The sequence below is a fragment of the Myotis daubentonii genome, chromosome 7, assembly GCF_963259705.1.
Source record: "Myotis daubentonii chromosome 7, mMyoDau2.1, whole genome shotgun sequence".
Classification (NCBI taxonomy): Eukaryota; Metazoa; Chordata; class Mammalia; order Chiroptera; family Vespertilionidae; genus Myotis; species Myotis daubentonii.
In genome coordinates this window covers 86314235-86335999 of record NC_081846.1, presented here as the reverse complement: position 1 = coordinate 86335999, position 21765 = coordinate 86314235, and the positions used below count along the sequence as shown (strand labels likewise).

Genomic DNA, 21765 nt, shown 5'->3' with positions numbered 1-21765 from the left:
CTTGTGAATTTCTCACAAAGACCAGAAGGGGGAGCCAGTGGTTCAACTTGTATGCTAGAAGGCATGCATCCAGGAAGCTGTGGAGTTGAGGAGACCAGGCAAGGGAAAATGGTCCTTGATAAGAGCACTGACCATTGCTGGGCTTATTATTTATCTCTGAGATGGCAGGAGGTCCTTTGGGGAAAATAAAATAATTACCGTCCATTGCTTAAGGACAGATAAGAAGTTAATAGCTGCTGTAATACTCAGGCACGTATTTTACTCAGTTTCTGTTTATTTTTGTTGACTAACAACATATGCCTAAGATACAAGTTATAAGGTCTTGAGGAAGTAGAACTGTATTCGATTATATTGCTGTTCAAAAATCATTCTCCACCCTTCCCATTTGACATTAAGCTTGGCTGTATGACCTGCTCTGGCCAATAAAATATGAATAGAAGTGGTATGCTTCTCCTTTTGAAAGGGAGCTTTAAGAAACGGTTCTGGACTCATTATGCTTCTCTTTTTCTTCAGCCATGATCAGCCATGTCCCAAACAGGGGCTGGTGTCAGTCTGGGTCCTGGAATAAAAAAGACATGGGTCGAGGCAGAGTCGATCCATGATGTACATATGGTATAAGAAAAAAATAATCTGTGTTGCCAGTCACTGTAAGCGGGGTAATTTGCTACAGCATGGCATACTTTAGCTCAATAACTAATACACAGATTACTGCCGCAGTGGCCCTTAGATACATATGCTCTCCCTTGGTAGAGAAGCTGTGAACTTAGAGGCTCCCTGCTAAATACCTGGTGACTATTGGTAGGGAACTAAAAATCTGATTAGTGCCAAGGAAGTCAGAGGGATTAATAATGAATGGTGTAACTTTATGTCCTCCAGGGAGGGTTCCCTAATGAGTTATACTCCTTCTGAAATTGAATAAGCCACTATAAAATATAATAATTAAGTAGGTAAACAAGAATGCCCACTCAGTCTAACTTTCTACATAGAAGTCTGCAGAGCATAAAATGCTCTCAATTCTGATAAACCTATAATACTGCATCAGAGAATATACCTCTGCTTTTTAGCAAAAGCTTCTTTGAGGTCTATCTTGATGGCCAGGGATTCCAGGTACTAAACATACTAGTTTTTATTCTATTAGTTTCAACTGCTAAGAAACCATGCCTCTAAGGTTCAATACAATCTAATGCTGTGAGTCCAAAAAAAATGTTCCCACAGATTAGAATACAGACATGGATGCCGTGCTACAAGGGATTAAGAAAGATGAAGATGGACATCTCTTGGCGGAGCCTCACAGATGTGACATTTCTAAAAAGCAGTTGATTAAAAGCCTCCAAGACTTAAAAAAAACAACCCAGAAGTTCCTGGATTCCACATATTTCGATCGGTAGGTCTCATTATTCCTTACTTAGGCAAGGTGAAGAGAAACTTTTCCTAATTTTGTATTCAGCTGTCATACTCAAGAAGCATTTAGCTTCAAACTAAAAGTCTGTAGGGAAGAGTGAAAGGGCCGAGATCAGATTGGAATGGAGTCAGAGCGACTTTCTTTATCCTTTGTCCACTAATAGTCTAAACGTAGTGCCAAAATATGCTACAAACTGATGCCCGATCTGTAGTGTAACCGCTCAGTGAGCCAAACTTGGTGTGTCTGGGCATAACAATGGCGATGCTCAGTTACAAGAGAGGGACAGTACTGGCATTACAGGACATTTTGCTAAAACCACTGAATCTGCATTTCTGGGGTAAGATAAGGCAAATATGGCAAAAAAAAGCTTGAGAAGTGATTTTTATTATGTACTTCTGAATAGAAATCACTGTCTTAGGATAGTGGCTGCAAATTTGCAGATTGTGAAACAATTTTAGTCAACATACATTTGGCTCATTCACTGCTTTTGTAAAATGTGAGTTAATTGACATTAAAAATTACATGCAAATATGGATTTCCAGAATGAAAAGTTTGGAAGTTCTGGGAAGAATGGACCTAAATTATAGGCTGTCAACCACTGGACAAAGCCAAGGGGTAGCTGCTGCCTTTAAATGGGTCATGGGCATTCAAGACCACATAGATCTCACTCTGTGTTACTTGCCAGACTCCAGTGGGTATTTGAGTATAACTCTCCTTTAAACATTCCTAGCTGCAGGAAGGCAAGAATAGGAAGAGAACACAAGCATACAGGTTTAGGTTGGCATTTAAGCCAAATTCTGAAGAAAAGGTGGAGAATGGAGTGTAGACAGAGCATCCATCAGCCAAGAAGTAACAGAGGAAAGAACATAATTTTGGGTTTCAGAACATGGGCTATCTACCTTCCTTTATGGTTTTGTGTAACTTTCTTTTTAAAATAACTTCTCAGAGGATGGCAGACAGGTTCTTGACATGCATGGTTGCTATTAGGGCTAGGAAGCTTGGGGAAGCTTCTACAAACTATTCGCTCTCCCAGTAACTGCTTTCCCTTTCTACGTTTCCACTTCAATAACCAAACTATCTCTCTACCTACATACCTGTTTACCTACATACCTACTTACCTACCTACCTAAAATACATTCTCTAAAAGTAATTAAGGATGCCAACATAGACTACTGAAATTCGTATTTTGGACAAAGGTTATCAATTATATTTTAAAGACATACTCCAAAAGTATTAACTCAATTTATGATAACTTCCTTCTACATATCTAATGTACAGGTGTCATATACTCACTCAGTTATATACAAAGATGACTTTCATAGGTAAACCATGCATTATAAATATAAATTATAATATGTTTAAATACTGTCATGAAACAGGCCAGTTCTAAAAAAATATATACCATTTCTAGGCCAAAAGAATCCAGACCCCAAAATCAAAAGCAAAACCAAACAAAAAAAAAACCCTGCTAAGTATAACAGAACGAACAGACATCATATACACGGTAAAAACATCCAAGCAGCATAGTGGAAGATAGCCTCACTAGAAATAACAGCTGGCACCCTGAAAGAAGGGACCTATAACTTAACAAGAAGGCCAGCATTCACTCTCAGGTGTCTTGGACAGGACTAGGGAAATAGAAACCAAAGAGAAAGGTTGGGATCAGAGGTGTGGCTGGACTCTTACAAGTAGAGATAATTATTTGGCTTTAAAGTGAGAGTTGGGAAAGATCTAATAGGAAGAATATAGAAAAAAAATGATACTTATACAAAGAAAAATGACAAGATAAACACTAAAAATTGTGAATGAAAAATATGCTAAAGGTTTAACTGTACATACATACCTTTCATAGAAGCATAAAGTTTATTCTAATTTAAGATTAGAAAACAAACAAAAACCAGATTCTTGGTAGACACTAATATAAACTTACCAGGAATAACAGCTCCCTTTAAAACTCTTATTTTCTAGGGTACATACCAGGAGATCATATCCTATTCAACTATAATCACCAGTGTCACCCCAGTCTTCACTGGGCCTTTAACCCTACTATAAATAAAATACAGATAAAATTCCGGTTCAAAATTCAGACTTTCTCAATACTGGCTAATTTATAGTGGCATTCAGAGTATTTCAAAGTAAACACCATTTCAGACTGATTGCTAATGAGGTCCCAGAACTGAGATTCAGGGGTTCAACCAAATTCCAAGTCCCTGACCTTAGCTGCCAAATGCCAGTAGTGGAGACTTGCCAGAGATGGAGGGCAGGTAAGTATACTGCGACCTGCAATTAGTCTTGTCATAAGTACAACATCTAAGATAGTGCATCTTCTAAGTCCCTAGGGCTTGATACTTCCTTCCATCCACACCCTCTTTGGTTCTTTTATTTCCTTACCCTAGAGCAGCCTAATATTAGCAGATCCATAGTATACTGCTAGATGTAATCAAGATTGGCATGGGAATTGGGCTAAGCTGAGTCTGGAGATGAAGTTATCTGTGCTAACAGCTCAGAGGAGCAGAGGGAAGGCAAATCTTTGAAGACTAAGCAGAAGAACTGAAGAGGTACAAACAAAGCTGTGGTGACTCATTAGATAAGAATGGGACAGGCCAGAAAAAAATGGCTTAGGGAAATGGATTTAATACTTGAAGATTATGAAGTCTGCATAGAATTTCTCATGATTAGGGACCTAAGGACAAAGTTGAGAATTTAGGGGATTCATCATTGTGCTCAATCAGACATCCATACTTCAAACATGCCAACAGATGAATGGTTGACAAATACTTAAAGCTACCAGTATAAATCCCCCAAAATATTAACTGAAAAAGTTATATAATTATTATAGTTAATATCTACCAAGCATTTTTTTTCTCTGCTGAACTATGCATCTCATTAAATGTTTATAGCAATTCTATGAGGTAGTTATTATCATCCTGTTTTTATAGGTGTGGAGATTGAGGCTTACAGAGATAAAATAATTATCTTACGGTCACATAATTAGAAGTGGTAGAACCAAGTTTTAAACCCAGTCTGAATTCAAACCCTGTGCTCTTTTTCTTAAATATTATTTTTTAATTGATTTTTTTAGAGAGAGGTAGGTAGAGAGAGAGAAAGATAGATTTGTTGTTCTACTTATTTATGTATTCCTGATTGATCCTTGTATGTGCCCTGACCAGGGATAGAACCCACAACCTTCTGGCTCTTTAAAAACAGTTCCTCATATTGTGACCCAACCATAAAATTATTTTCGTTGCTATTTCATAATTGTAATGTTGCTACTGTTATGAATCATAATGTAAATATCTGATATGCAGGATGGTCTTAGGCGACCCCTGTGAAAGGGTCGTTCGACCGCCAAAGGGGTCGCGACCCACAGGTTGAGAACCACTGTTATACTGGGATGACACTCTAACCAACTGAGCTACCCAGCCAGTGCCATAGTGCTTTTTACATTATGTTATATTGTACCTCAAAGAAAACAACTGCAAAAAGCAGGAGCAAAGTTGTTTTATTTTATTTTTATTATTTATTTTTTAAATTAAATTTATTAGGATTACATTGGTTAATAAGATCCTATAGGTTTGAGAGAACATTTCTATGATACATGATCTGTGTGCCCACCATCTACAGTCAAATTGCTTTCCGTCATCATACATTTGGCCCCCTTTTCCTTTTACTATCCCCCGCCCCTTCCCTCTGGTAACCACCATACTGTTGTCTGTGTCTATGAGTTTCAGTTTTATAAGCAAAGTTATTTTAAATCAGGGGTTTCCAAATATTTTGTAGCAGTGAACTCTTTTATTCAAATAAAGTGTTTCAAATGAAAAGCCAACTTAAACAACAGTGAAAGCTAAGCAATCCTCTTACAGTATCTGAGGCCTCAACAGACCTATGTTTTTTTCATTTCATTTTGGTTATAAGTGGTAATACTGTTATACTTAAATTCTAATACAAACTATTTATATTTAAATGAACGAATTGCAAGATCAGTAGAGACCAGGAAAGCATCCTTATTTATTTTAATTAATAATATATTTCTAACTCAATGATTTTAATATATTCAAAACAATAATTTGCCTAAAATAATCCAAAGATGGGGTGGAAACCAGGGTTCAAAACATACACCGTTCAAAATTTACACATATAAAAAATTTTGTGGACAAATTACTACCTGTGTTAACTTTTGGATGCTTAGAAAAAAGAAAGGGGAAGATGGAAATCTGCAGCTGACCCTTACACAATATGGGGGGTTGGGCACTGACTCCTGCACAGTGGAAAATCCATGTATAACTTTTGACTTCCCCAAAACTTCCGCTATCCCTTGGTATCCACAGGGGATTGGTTCTAGGACCCCTGCAGATACCAAAATCCACAGATGTTCAGTCCCTTATATAAAACTAAAGGCCCGGTGTATGAAATTTGTGCACGGGGGCGAGGGGGGGGGGGTTGTCCCCTCAGCCCAGTGTGCACCCTCTCCAATCTGGGACATCCCTCTCACAATCCTGGACTGCTGGCTCCTAATCGCTCACCTGCCTGCCTGGTCACCCCTAACTGCCCCCCCGCTGCTGGCCAGGTCGCCCGGAACTGCCTGCTTCCTGCCAGCCTGGTCACTCCTAAGTGGCCCCCTCCGCTGGCCGGGTCGCCCCTCACTGCACCCACCCCCCCTGGCCTAGTCACCCCTCACTGACCCCCTTCCAGCTTAATCGCTCCCAACTGCCCCCTGCTGACCTAGTCGCCCCAAGTGCCCCCCGCCACCGGCCTGGTCACCCCATGCAGCCTGCTGTTCAGTAGTTTGGTCATCCCTCACTAACACCCCTGCCAGCCTGGTTGCCCCATGCAGCCTGCTGTTCAGTTGTTTGGTCATCCCTCACTAAGCCCGTGCCAGCCTGGTCATAGGCATGAGTGTTAATTTGCATATTACCACTTTATTATATAGGACTAGAGGCCTGGTGCACAAAATTCGTGCACAGGGTGGTGGTGGGAGTCCCTCAGCCCGGTCTGCACCCTTTCGCAATCAGGGACCACTCAGGGGATGTCTGACTGCCAGTTTAGGCCTGACCCCTAGATCTGCAGAGATCGGGGCTAAACTGGCAGTTGGACATACCTCTTGCAATCTGGGACCGCTGGCTTCTAACTGCTTGCTAACCTGCCTGCCTGATTGTCCCTAACCGCCTCTGCCTGCATGGCTGATCACCCCTAACCACTCGCCTGCCTGCCTGATAGTCCCTAACCGCTCGCCTGCCTGCCTGATTGTCCCTATCTGATTCGGCCCCTGCTGCCGTGGCTTTGTCCGGAAGGACGTCCAGAAGGTCGTTCGGCTGTCCAGTCTAATTAGCATATTACGCTTTTATTATTATAGACTAGAGGCCCGGTGCACAAAAATTTGTGCACTTGGGGGGGAGGGAGGGTTCCTCACCACGGCCTGGGCCCTTTCGCAGTCTGGGACCCCTCGGGAGATAACGCCCTGCTGGCTTAGGCCTCCTCCCGGGTGGCAGAGGGCAGGCCCAATCCCTAGGTGCAGCCCCTGGTGGGGTTCAGAGCAGGGCCAATTGGGGAGTAGGGGCGCCGCCCCATCATGCACAGAGCAGGGCGGATCGAGAGGTTGCGATGCCACCCTCAGTCACGCTCAAGGTAGGGCCGACTGGGGGATTGGGGCACCGCCCCCTGTCACATTCAAGACAGGGTCAATGGGGAGGTTGCAGCGCCACCCCCTGTCATGCACAGAGCAGGGCCAATCAGGGGTTGGGGCTCTGCCCCCTGTCATGCACAGAGCAGGGCCCATCAGGGGGGTTGGGGCTCCGTACCCTGTCACCCACGGAGCAGGGCCCATCAGGGGGGTTGGGGCTCCATACCCTGTGACACACAGAACAGGGTCCATCAGGGGGGTTGGGGCTCCGTACCCTGTCACGCACAGAGCAGGACACATCAGGGGGTTGGGGCGCTGCCCCCTGTCATGCACAGAGCAGGGCGGATCAGGTGGTTGGGGCGCCACCCTCTATCACCCACAGAGCAGGGCCGATCAGGGGTTTGGGGCGCTGCAACTCTCACACTCAGGGCAGGGCCGATGGGGAGGTTATGGCTCTACCCCATCACACACAGAGCAGGGCCCATTGTGGGGGTTGGGGTGCCACACCCTGTCACACAGAGCTGCAGGGCGATAAGGAGGTTGGGGAGCTCCCCCCTATCAGGCACAAAGCAGGGCTGATCAGGGGGTTGGGGCGCCTTCCCCTGTCACGAACAGAGCAGGGCATATAGGGAGGTTGTGGCCCCACACCCTGTCACACACACAGCCGCAGGGCGATCAGGGGGTGTGGGCGCTGCCCCCTGTCACACTGATCCCGGTGCCGGGAGGCCTCTCAGCTCCGCTGATCCCGGAGCTGGGAGGCCTCGCGGCTCTGCCGATCCCGGTGCTGGGAGGCATATTACCCTTTTACTATATAGGATAGAGGCCTGGTGCATGGGTGGGGGCCGGCTGGTTTGCCCTGAAGGGTGTCCTGGATCGGGGTGGGGTCCCCACTGGGGTGCTTGGCCAGCCTGGGTGAGGGGATGATGGCTGTTTGCAGCTGGTCACACACCCTTCAGGGTGGGGGTCCCCACTGGGGTGCCTGGCCAGTCTGAGTGAGGGGCTGAGGGCTGTTTTCAGGCTGGTGGGTGACTGAAGCTCCCAACCGCTCCTTTTTTCTTTTTTTTTTTTATTCTGGGCCACCTTTAGCACTGCCTCCAGCTCTGAGGCCTCTGCTGCCGAAAGCAGGTATCTGGTTTGTTTGGGTTCTATAGTCGAAACACTGTATCAACTCCAGCTCTGAGATCCCGGCTTGCTGAAAGCAGGTTTCTGGGGTTTTGTTTAGCTTCTATATTTGTAACTATGTTTCAAACTGCAAGCTCAGAGGCTGGCAAGGCAGGCGGGGAACGTATGTTTCCTCCGTCACTGAAGCAAGCAAGCCTCATGTAAGCTTCAAGCTGCCTGGCTGACGGCCACCATCTTGGCTGGCAGTTAATTTGCATATCTCGCTGATTAGCCAATGTGAAGGGTAGCGGACGTACGCTAATTACCATGTTTCTCTTTTATTAGATAGGACTAGAGGCCGGGTGCACAAAAATTTGTGCACTCGTTGTGGGGGGGGAAGTGGAGTCCTCCAGCCCGGCCTGTGCCCTCTCGCAGTCTGGGACCCCTCGGGACATATCGCCCTGCTGGCTTAGGCCTGCTCCCGGGTGGCAGAGGGCAGGCCCAATCCCTAGGTGCAGCCCCTGGTCGGGCTCAGAGCAGGGCCGATTGGGGAGTTGGGCGCCGCCCCCTTTCATGCACAGAGCAGTACGGATCGGGAGGTTGCGATGCCACCCTCAGTCACGCTCAGGGTAGGGCCGATTGGGGGTTTGGGGCACCACCCCCTGTCACACTCAAGGCAGGTTCGATGGGGAGGTTGTGGCGCCACCCCCTGTCACACACAGAGCAGGGCCCATCAGGGGGTTGGGGAGCTCCCTCCTGTCACGCACAAAGCGGGGCCCATCAGGGGGTTGAGGAGCTCCCCCCAGTCACTCACAGAGCAGGGCCGATAGGGGAGTTGGGGCACCGCCCCCTGTCACACACAGCGCAGGGCTGATCAGGGGGTTGGGGCGCCACCCTCTATCACCCACAGAGCAGGGCCGATCAGGGGGTTGGGGCGCCGCCACTGTCACACTCAGGGAGGGCCGATGGGGAAGTTATGGCTCTACCCCATCACACACAGAGCAGGGCCTGTGTGTGTGTGTGTGGGGGGTGGTGGTTGGGGCGCCGCCCTCTATCACCCACAGAGCAGGGCCGATCAGGGGTTTGGGGCCCGCACCCTGTCACACACAGAGCCGCAGGGCGATCAGGGGTTTGGGGAGATCCCCGCTATCAGGCACAGAGCGGGGCTGATCAGGGTGTTGGGGCGCCTTCCCCTGTCACAAACAGAGCAGGGCGGATAGGGAGGTTGTGGCCCCGCCCCCTGTCACACACAGAGTCGCAGGGCGATCAGGCGGTTTGGGCGCTGCCCCCTGTCACACTGATCCCGGTGCCAGGAGGCCTCGAGGCTCCGCTGATCCTGGTGCTGGGAGGCATATTACCCTTTTACTTTATAGGGTAGAGGCCTGGTGCATGGGTGGGGGCCAGCTGGTTTGCCCTGAAGGGTGTCCTGGTTCAGGGTGGGGGTCCACACTGGGGTGCCTGGCCAGCCTGGATGAGGGGATGATGGCTGTTTGCAGCTGGTCACACACCCTTCAGGGTGGGGGTCCCCACTGAGGTGCCTGGCCATTCTGGGTGAGGGGGTGAGGGCTGTTTTCAGGCTGGCGGGTGACTGAAGCTCCCAACTGCTCCTTTTTTTCTTTTTCTTTTTTATTCTGGGCCAGCTTTAGCTCTGGACCCAGCTCTGAGGCCTCTGCTGCTGAAAGCAGGTATCTGGTTTGTTTGTGTTCTATAATCGAAACACTGTTTCAACTCCAGCTCTGAGATCCCGGCTCGCTGAAAGCAGGTTTCTGGGGTTTTGTTTAGCTTCTATATTTGTAACTATGTTTCAAACTGCAAGCTCAGAGGCCGGCAAGGCAGGCAGGGGAACGTTGGTTTCCTCCGTCACTGAAGCAAGCAAGCCTCATGTTAGTTTCAAGCTGCCTGGCTGCCTGGTGCCACCTTGGCTGGCAGTTAATTTACATATCTCGCTGATTAGCCAATGGGAAGGGTAGCAGACGTACGCTAATTACCATGTTGATCTTTTATTATATAGGAAGATCTAAGGGCAATGTATACAGCCAGCCCTTCACATCTGTAGACTTCCAACCGTGGACAGAAAATACTGTTTTCAGTATGGGTCTTACAGATTTAGTGACATTTTCCTAGAGCACCTATAATAACTGCTTTGCTGATCACTCTATCTACCCTTCCATCTTTTCTTTAATCCTAATCACATTCACTGTATCTTATACCCCTTTCTCTTTCTCAAAAATTAATGAATCTTCTTACCTTATGTATCTTATGTATCTTATAAAGTATTTTACTTTTATCTTAATTCTCACATTGTATTTTCACTTGCATATGAACTGCATTATATAAACCAATAAATCAAAGATGTTCCATATTATTATCAAGGGAGAGATCGACAACAATACAATCATAGTAGGGGACTCTAATACATCACTGACATCACTTGATAAATCCTCTAGACAAAAAATCAGCAAAGAAACAGCAATCCTAAATGACTCACTAGATCAGATGGACTTAATTGACATCTTCGGAACATTTCACCCCAAAGCCACAGAATATACGTTCTTCTCAAGTGCTCATAGGACACATTAAAAAATAGACCACATATTGGGTCACAAACAAAGTCTCCCCAAATTCAAGAAGATTTAAATCGTACCAGGCATCTTCTCAGACCACAATGGCATAATATTAGAAATAAACTAAAATAAAAACAATCCAAAACACTCAAACACTTGGAAGCTGAATAGCATGTTATTAAATATTGATTGGGTTACCAATGAGATCAAAGAAGAAATTAAAAACATCCTGGAAACTAATGACAATGAAAACACAACAATCCAAAACCTATGGGATACAATGAAAGCAGTCCTGAGAGGAAAGTTTATAGCTCTAGAGGCCTACCTCAAAAAAAAGAAAAAAAAAAGAAAAAAGAAAAAATGTTAGTAAATCATCTAACTCTACATCTCAAAGAATTAGAAAGAGAGCAACAAGAAAACCCCAGAGTGAGCAGAAGGAAGAAGATAATAAAGATTAGAGCAGAAATAAATGACATAGAGACCAAAAAGACAATACATAAGATCAATGAAACCAAGAGCTGGTTCTTTGAAAGGATAAACAAAATTGATGAACCTCTAGCCAGGCTCACCAAGAAGCAAAGAGAGAGGACCCAAATAAATAAAATCAGAAATGATAGAGGCAAAATAACAACAGACTCCACAGAAATACAAATGACTGTTAAAAAATACTGTGAACAACTCTACTCCAACAAACTGGACAACCTGGAGGAAATGGACATATTCCTAGAAAAACACAACCTTCCAAAACTCAATCAGGAAGAATCTAAAAATCTCAATAGGCCAATAACTATGGAAGAAATTGAAGCAGTCATCAAAAAGCTTCCAGCAAACAAAAGCCCAGGACCAGACGGCTTCACAGGGGAGTTTTACCAAACATTCAAAGAAGAACTAAAACCTATCCTCCTCAGACTATTCCAAAAAATTCAAGAGGAAGGAACACTTCCAAGCTCATTCTATGAAGCCAGCATCACCCTCATACCAAAACCAGATAAAGACAACACAATGAAAGAGAATTTCAGGCCAATATCCCTCATGAACATAGATGCCAAAATCCTCAACAAAATCTTAGCAAATCAGATCCAGCAGTACATCAGAAAGATCATACACCATGACCAAGTAGGATTTATCCCAGGGATGCAAGGATGGTACAATATCCGCAAATCAATAAACATGATACATCACATAAACAAATTGAGAGAAAAAAAACACACATAGTCATATGAATTAATGCAGAAAAAGCATTTGACAAAATCCAACACCCATTTCTGATAAAAACTCAGCAAGGTGGGAATAGAAGGATCATACCTCAACATAATAAAAGCCATATATGACAAACCCACAGCCAACATCATACTCAATGGGCAAAAACTAAAACTATTTCCCTTAAGAACAGGAACAAGACAGGGATGCCCACTCTCACCACTCCTGTTCAACATAGTACTGGAAGTACTAGCCATTGCAATTAGACAAGAAGAAGAAATAAAAGGCATCCAAATTGGAAAAGAAGAAGTAAAACTGTCCTTATTTTTAGATGACATGATATTGTACATAAAAAACCCTAAAGACTCTATCAAAAACTGTTAGACTTAATAAATGAATTCAGCAATGTAGCAGGATACAAAATTAACGCCAAGAAATCTATGGCATTTCTATACACCAATAGTGAATTTACAGAAAGAGAGACTAAAAAAAGCAATCCCATTTACCATCGCACCAAAAAAATTAAGCTACCTAGGAATAAACTTAACTAAAGAGGTAAAAGACCTCTACTCAGAAAACTACAGGACGTTGAAAAAAGAGATAGAGGAAGACATAAACAGATGGAAGAACATACTATGTTCATGGATCAGTAGAATCAACATCATTAAAATGTCCATACTACTCAAAGCAATCTATAAATTCAACACACTTCCCATTAAAATACCAATGGCATATTTCACAGACCTAGAACAAACTCTCCAAAAATTCACCTGGAATAAAAAAAGACCCTGAATAGCTGTAGCAATCCTAAGAAAGAAGAACAAAGTAGGTGGGATCTCAATACCTGATATCAAGCTGTATTACAAAGCCACTGTTCTCAAAACTGCCTGGTACTGGCACAAGCCAGACATATATATATACTGCCCTGATTGGTTTGGCTCAGTGGATAGAGCGTCGGCCTGCAGACTGAAAGGTCCCAGGGTCGATTCCGATCAAGGGCATGTACCTTGGTTGTGGGCACATCCCCAGTAGGGGGTGTGCAGGAGGCAGCTAATCGATGTTTCTCTCTCGTCTATGTTTCTGACTCTCTATCTCTCTCTCTTCCTCTCTGTAAGAAATCAATAAAATACATTAAAAAAAAAAAAGAACAGACATATAGATCAATGGAATAGAATAGAGAGCACAGAAATCGACCCAAACCAATATGCACAATTAATATTTCACAAAGGAGGCAAGAACATACGATGGAGTCTAGACAGTCTCTTCAATAAATGGGGTTGGGAAAATTGGACAGATACATGAAAAAAAATGAAACTAGACCACCAACTTACACCATACACAAAAATAAACTCAAAATGGGTAAAGGACTTAAATGTAAGACGGAAACCATAAAAATCCTACAAGACTCCATAGGTAACAAAATCTCGGATATATGCCAAAGCAATTTGTTCACTGATATTGCTCCTAGGGCATTGGAAACTAAAGAGAAAATAAACAAATGGGACTACATCAAAATAAAAAGCTTCTGCACAGCAAGAGAAACCATCAACAAAACAACAAGAAAGCACACTGCATGGGAGGACATATTTGCCAAAGTTATCACCGATAAGGGTTTAATCTCCAACATTTATAGGAAACTCATACAACTTAACAAAAGGAAGATAAACAATCCAATCAAAAAATGGGCAAAGGACCTAAATAGACACTTTTCAAAAGAGGACATTCAGAAAGCCAAGAGACATATGAAAACATGCTCAAAGTCACTAAGTATTTGAGAGATGCAAATCAAAACAACAATGAGGTACCATCTCACACCTGTCAGAATGGCTATCATCAACAAATCAACAAACGACAAGTGCTGGAGAGTTTGCGGAGAAAAGGGAACCCTCGTGCACTGCTGGTGGGAATGCAGACTGGTGCAGCCACTATGGAAGACAGTATGGAGTTTCCTCAAAAAACTGAAAATGGAACTCCCATTTGACCCAGTGATCCCACTGCTAGGAATATATCCCAAGAAACCAGAAACACCAATCAGAAAGGATATATGCACCCCTATGTTCATAGCAGCACAATTTACCATAGCGAAGATGTGGAAACAGCCTAAGTGCCCATCAGCAGATGAATGGATTAGAAAACTGTGGTATATCTACACAATGGAATACTATGCTGCTGTAAAAATGAAGGAATTCTTACCATTTGCAACAGCATGGATGGATCTGGAGAGCATTATGCTAAGTGAAATAAGCCAGTCAATGAAAGAAAAATACCATATGATCTCACTCATTTATGGATAATAAAGACCATTATAAACTGATGAACAAAAATATATACAGAGGCAGAGCAGCATTGAACAGACTGTCAAACTACAGCAGGAAGGCCGGGGATGGTTGGGGGGCGGGAAAGGGAGGGTAAGAGATCAACTGAAGGACTTGTATGCATGCGTATAAGCATAACCAATGGACACAAGACACTGGGAGGTAGGGGAGGCCGGGGGAATGTCAAGGGGGGGTCGGGGGAGGAAACATATGTAATACTCTTTGTAATACTTTAATCAAAAAAAAAGAAAAAAAAGAAAGACAGTTCAGAAAAAAAGATGTTGCATATTAATATGAGGGGAAAGCATTTTGTACATTAAACTGATGACATATAAATACTGACTTATGAAGTTGAATTTGTATATCAGTATATAATATGAAATAGGAATGAATTTTAGCAATGTGTACATGGTTTCTATAATTTATTTTCAGTGTGACAGTCATCTTACTTAGTTCTCCTCTGCTACCTAATGTTTCCAAACTGTCTAGTCATCTTATGGGTCCCTTCCTGAAAAATATATATATATTTTTTATTTAATTGCTTACAGTCTTACAAAGGGTATTACATATGTGTCCCTTTTTTTTCCCCACCCTTGACAATCCCCTGGCTGAAAAATATTTTTAAAAACTCTACCTTTCACTACCTTACTGACTACCACAGTGCTATAGTATCTGCAGAAATATTTAAGTGTATGCACTAAAAGTTCAAAACATATTGAGTCAATAAAATAATGGAGATTTCTCTTTGGTGAGGGGAGCACCAAGAACTCTCAGAGACAAGTAAGTACATTTGCAAATGTATAAAATTTTAAAACATTGCAAAAATAAAATCTTGTATCAAATACCCTAATTTCCAAGAATATTTCAAGTAAAACAATTTGGGGCATTATTATTTACAAGGAGGAAATTGAACAGGAAAAGGTCTTACGGCGATGATTCCAGAATGATGCTGTTAGCTTGTGTTGAAGATGGAGATCTGTGATTCACAAATACTTCGCCTGGGGAAGTGTGAACCACACGGTCTACCAAATGACCAACTGAAGATGGTCGTATCCGGGGTCCCTCTTGTGTGAATGCAGAATTTCGACTACACAAAGAAGAAGAAAACTGAGTGAAAATGTGCTTAATTCAATTTTTAAAATGTTATTTACATGACTCCTTCAAAAAATGGGTGTGTACTTTAAAGACTAACCACATCAACTACTCAGAGTCTCTGACAAAAACAGTGTGACATAAACAGAAAGAACACAGAATAAGAAGTCAAAAACTGAGCTATAGATAATCATCTACCACAAGGATTTTACCTATTTAGTCATCTATTATCTCTACCAAGCTCAATGTTTCTAGGTTTTAGTTACTACAACTTTGTCTTAATCAATACTTATAAAATAAAGGGATAGAATAAATGATTCAGAAATATCTTCTTGCCTGAATTATTTTTGTCCTTGTATATTGCATTGTGCCCCCACCACCCACAGTCTAATAATAGTCTTCCATCACCATATATTTGGCTCCCTTTTCCTCCCTTCCCTCTGGTAACCACCATACTGTTGTTTGTGTCAATGAGTTTCAGTTTTATATCCCACATCTGAATGAAATCATATGGTTCTTAGCTTTCTCTGATTGACCGATTTCACTTAGCATGTTCTTTTTGAATTCTTATGAATGTTTTTATTTATGGGACTTGATTTACTTCCTACGAATAAATACTGAATAACATATTTCTATCCTCATACATGACATAGTCACATGAATTACTATCATTACTATTATTAATTATGCAAGTTAACATTTGAGTACTTATTGTGTGCATTTTGTGCTACGCATTATTCTAAGCATTTTACTTACAGCATCTCATTTAACTTTCAAACAATAGTATAAGACACTATTATTATAAATATAATTTTATAGATAAAGGACATGGGACAAAGATTAATTAATTTGCTCAAAATTCCAATGCACAGTGACACTAGGACCCATGCTCTTAACCACTATACTGTACTGTCTCTTTAAAATTTAGAAAAAAGCCAATCTTTTCAGATCATACCTAAAATTGTTTCATTAATCAGAGCTACTGCTAATTAATTCAATCATCTAGTTTAAATATCTTGTTCCTGATCACAAATGGATAAATGGCTGGCTGGGAAAGAGCCCAGAAAAAGAAATTTCTGGATATTCTTCTAACAAGTTAATTAGCCTTTGAATACAAACAATCTCTTTTAAAGAAAGATGATTTAGCAACCTGCAATTAGCAAGACAGAAACTTTTTAGTCTATTTTTTCTAGTAGTAAGAAAGACATCTAGGTATTAGGTATCATTCTGTGAACCAAACTTTTGATGTATACTTTACTGGCAATATGGTAGAAGTGTATTCTTTGGCTCATAAACATCTACCAGTGACACAATTTTAATGTAGTGTACACTTATTGGATATTAATGTGTATGAGATATTTTTAAAGAAAGACTTCTTCAAATATTGTATTCCATAACAAAATTCAAATATTTTGACTATCAACCTATGGGTTAACAAGGTCTGTCAATGTACTGACTCACATCTGTTTATTAGTATCTTAATTACATATATATATTACAACACATTTGTTGGCATTATAAAATGAAGATAACATCTTTGGCTAGTACAAGTTGATGTTATTTTTATTATCTACACCAAAGTATACAGCCTTTGTGAGAAATCCTAGAGTATAACTCATAAACAGAAAGTGCTGAATAACTCTGCTTCTTAGCATAGCTATGGCCAAGCTTGTGGGAACTGATGTTGGAAACCCCTCTTTCTAGACCAGTGATGGCGAACCTTTTGAGCTCGGCGTGTCAGTATTTTGAAAAACCCTAACTTAACTCTGGTGCCGTGTCACATACAGAAATTTTTTGATATTTGCAACCATAGTAAAACAAAGACTTATATTTTTTATATTTATTTTATATATTTAAATGCCATTTAACAAAGAAAAATCAACCAAAAAAATGAGTTCACGTGTCAGAGGTGTCATAGGTTCGCCATCACTGTTCTAGACCATAGAAAATGGTAGAGCAGTGGCTGGAGTAGGAGCTTAAGTAAGAGAATCATAATCACTTAGAATTTTCAGACAACATATGCTCCTTCAGAAATTCTATTGGAGATCCACATGGAAAAGGATTATGTCAACAACAACCATATTCTCATATTTTAAGTCTAGCAGCAGATTTTGATTTATTGGTTAGGGACCCTTCCTTTAAAAGTTGACTGTGTAAGAAAGTGACATCCTTGCTGAATGCTCTACTACCTCATCTGATGGGAGTCTGTTATTCCATGCCACTTACACAATGCTAGAGGCTCAGAGAAAGGCTAAGAGGAAATAATGATCTGCAATAATAAAAATCATATCTAACCAAAGTTTAAATAAGAAAGATTTACATATTTTGATCTTCAAGTAATGGACATATACAGTCAATAATTTAGAAATGAGCAAAATGAACACCTGATGTGAGTCTGCACTTACTGATTAGGCGTCCCAGGCGGAGATCGTGATGGAAGGCTTTGTGTTTCCAACCTGTCATCAGATACTGAATTTCTGCTTACTACTTCCCAATCCATTAATTTTCGTGCCAAGGGTTTACTTGGGGACCTGCCAAAATAATTTAGTAGGTAACAATTTTTAATTTTATGCACCAAACTATAAGCCAAAACTTAGAATTTATATTAACATATCATATTCTAGATGAGTAAACATAGTTTACTTTTCAGAAATTACTGCAGTCGGAGGCTATTTACCAAATACTTTCCTAAGAAAGAAAATCTGCTTCATATTAAGGAAGAAAAGATAAGCTAGAAAAAGTAGGAGGGAGAATAGGGAAAGGAGAAAAAGAAAAGAAACCAGAAAAAAAGGAGAAAAGGAAAAAAGCAAGGGAATAGATGGCTACCAAAAATTTTCTCAAATATCAATATTGTAGATATTGCCTCTTCCTATTCCAGAGTCTCTGAAACCCTTGGACATATTAAATAATTCCTAGCATATTATCTCCTGAATGCTCTTAAATCTAAACCCTGATCCTCTGCCTCAGTGAGGACAGGGCAAAAATGAGAGCTATGTATCGTACATTTTATTTGAATTTTTTTCCTTCTAATATGTAGCAGGCCAGTGGATATTTTTCTTTTTTTTCTTTCAATTATAAAGGCAGTGTTTATTAAAATCCTTTTCCCTTTTCCTTTCCTTTCCTTTCTAAATTCTTTATTGTTGAAAGTATTACACATGTCTCCATCCCCCCTCATTGACCTCTCCCCGCCCATTTAGAAGGTTAACTCTTCTGTCTCATGGTGGGAAATAAAAGAATATGTTTTGTTACCTATTTATATATTGTCAGCTATCATCTTTGCAGAAAAGATACTGACTGATCTTTGCAGAGATTAAACATCCTCAGAATTTTAGGTAAGTTAACAACTAAAGTCTTTTTTGTATGCAAATTCAAATAGTAGCCAAAATTCATGGAAAATATATGACATCTATTTAAATTTTAGTTTTTTGATATGCAGAGCTAGTATGGAGGCTAATATTATGAATTAAACTATGTGTATAAAAACACATAACAAATTATCTTATAAATGATAGTTTTATATTTGAGTAAGAAATTCACTGAAAATAAATAAATAAATTCACTGAAGAACACAGAGAAAGAATGGGCTAAAAAAAAGCATGGTAACAATAACCAAGAGTACTCAATAAAATTTATGTACAAACCAGGAAGCGCATTTGGACTTATATTTACTTTCTTAGTATTCTAATCTCTCCTCTGTTTGCCTGTTTATTTTCTACAATATTTTACTAGCCTTATTCTTTTAAAGTTACTATATTATTTGTCTTGTATTTTATTTCTACATATTTTAAATCCCAGAAGATATTATTGGGTTGGTATTCTTTTATATTTATTTACATATTTTCCCATTACATTAGTCTTTATTCCTTTCTGCATTTCCATGTATTCTCTCTTGAATTATTTTCTTTTGTAGAAAATGTTTTCTTCTGCCAAAAACATTTTCTTCTGCAACCCCCCCCCCCAAAAACAGCAAAAAACCCCCACAAAAAACAAAAAAACCATGATGGGTGGGGACCCAAAATCCCAATTCTGACCTTACAACTTGTATCTATGTTATTAGTACGCTATATAATCTTAAGGTCCTTCACTACTTCCTGAATTTTATACTATATCTAAGTTTTCAGTGCAATGTTTTAGTCTATTAATTGTACTAAACCATGAGTAACCAATTATTTGTGAATCCACAAATGCCTATCATTTCATATATTTATTGCCAAAGCCTTTTTAGTTTGGCCTATTGGCCTAATGACATCTCCTTAATATAAGAACATTTAACATTTTCTAGGAGATGTAAATGTTACCAATTAAAAAATAAAAAAGGATGTTGACTCAGATTTCATTTTTTCATAAGTGAATTTGAAGTTTTTAAAGCATGAACTTTAGCATCTATGGCTCTCTTATAAATGCTAATTCTTAACGTTAAACTATTCTTTCTCATATGTTAAACTACTAAATGTAAGCTGTAAGAGAATTTACTAACTATAGTTAGGAGATCCAGCTACTTTCATTTTCTAAGAGAGGAAAAAAAGTCATTTGAAGGTGGAAAAAATCCAGTTATACTCACCTAGTATAAAGCGTCAGAACACGACTGTTGTTAATAAACTAAACATGGTTATAAATGCTTTGCATTTAAAACTAAATTTCAAGTATTTTATTAACAGTTTTAACCTCAGAGACCCACCCACTCAGGCTTGCTGTCTATGTTTCCTGTTAAGTGTGGAAATTTCAGAGAAAAAAATACCACACTTCATCAGTGTGTTTGCAATGTGGTAAATTCATATTCTGACCATGGCACCTCTATTTTATGTTGCATGAGAACATTCTTTTGCTTTCTTAGATATTATATGACAACTGAAAAAGTGTAAAAGCAATTCAAAAAGTTGATATATAAGTAAAACACAGTTAATTTATTTATTATTGCTGAATAAAAATCAACCTTACATGAAAAGTATAAGGAGAAATCAGTTCTATTTATACTGCTAACTCTAGAATTCTCTAATACTTTAAAAGAATGGGTGAATTTAATAACTGATGAAACCATTTCAGTATTTTTGGTAGATGTGCATCAGGTCACCACAATAAGATTCTGATATATTATAAAAACCACTCCAGAAAAGCTTAATCTTTCAGAGTTAGCAGTACTATTAACACCTTGTCCCAGGTGATGACCTATTACTTCAAAGAGGATTCATACAATTCTGGAATGACAAAAGAAATAGGATGGCTATTTGGGGTTTATGGTATTGGAATTTTAGCTTTACTATTCGCTGAATGATGTATATCTGATTTATAAAATCACCTATTAAATAATTTCACATTTTAATAATGCATATACAAAATGAAGAACTAAGACTCAGGTGTAACTGCATATTTCTAGAAATCTGATATGCTCAAAATATTAAAACACTAGAGGCCCGGTGCACAAAAATTTGTACACTGACGGGGGGGGGGGGCAGGGAAGATGTCCCTCAGCCCCACTTGTGCCCTCTCACAGTCTGGGACCCCTCGGGAGATAACGACCTGCTGGCTTAGGCCCACTCCCGGGTGGCAGAGGGCAAGCCCAATCCCTAGGTGCAGCCCCTGGTCGGGCTCAGAGCAGGGCCGATTGGGGAGTTGGGGCGCCGTGCCCTGACATGCACAGAGCAGGGTGGATCAGGAGGTTGCAATGCCACACCCAGTCACGGTCAGGGTAGGGCCAATTGGGGTGTTGGGGCACCGCCCCCTGTCACACTAAGGCAGGGTCGATGGGGAGGTTGCGGCGCCACCCCGTCATGCACAGAGCAGGGCCAATCAGGGGGTTGGGGCTCTGCCCCCTGTCATGCACAGAGCAGGGCCCATCAGGGGGGTTGGGGCTCCATACCCTATACCCACAGAGCAGGGCCGATCAGGGGGTTGGGGCACTCACCCCTCACACTCAGGGCAGGGCCGATGGTGAGGTTGCGGCTCCACCCCGTCACAGAGCAGGGCCCATGGGGGGGTTGGAGCGCCGCACCCTGTAACACACAGAGCAGGGCCGATCAGGGGCTTGGGGAGCTCCCCCGTATCAGGCACAGAGCAGGGCCAATCAGGCGGTTGGGGGGCCTTCCCCTATCACGAACAGAGCAGGGTGGATAGGGAAGTTGTGGCCCCGCCCCATCACACTCAGAGCTGCAGGGTGACCAGGGGGTTTGGGCGCTACCCCTGTCACGCTGCTCCGGGAGCCAGGAGGCCTCGCGGCTCTGCTGATCCCAGTGCTGGGAGGCCTCGCGGCTCCGTTGACCCCAGTGCCGGCAGGCCTCACGGCTCCGCTGATCCTGGGTTCAGGAGGCCTCGCGGCTTCGCTTGACACCGGAGCAGTGAGGCCTCGCGGCTCCGTTGACCCCAGTGCCGGCAGGCCTCACGGCTCCGCTGATCCTGGGTTCAGGAGGCCTCGTGGCTTCCTTGATCCCGGTGCTGAGAGGCATATTAACCTTTTACTATAGAGGATAGAGGCCT

General features: G+C 41.7%; 1 protein-coding gene across 10 annotated transcripts in view; it reads right to left on the bottom strand.

Annotated features, from left to right (window-relative positions):
* The window catches only part of PTPN4 (protein tyrosine phosphatase non-receptor type 4), a 230908-nt gene that overhangs the window by 57153 nt on the left and 151990 nt on the right, over positions 1 to 21765 (bottom strand). For all 10 annotated transcript variants that reach the window (XM_059704692.1, XM_059704696.1, XM_059704697.1 and 7 more), the window contains 2 exons: positions 17700 to 17825; positions 15131 to 15289 (listed from right to left, as the gene is read on the bottom strand). In XM_059704692.1, coding sequence (XP_059560675.1) covers positions 15131 to 15289; positions 17700 to 17825 — 285 coding nt within the window. The remainder of the gene's footprint in view (positions 1 to 15130; positions 15290 to 17699; positions 17826 to 21765) is intronic.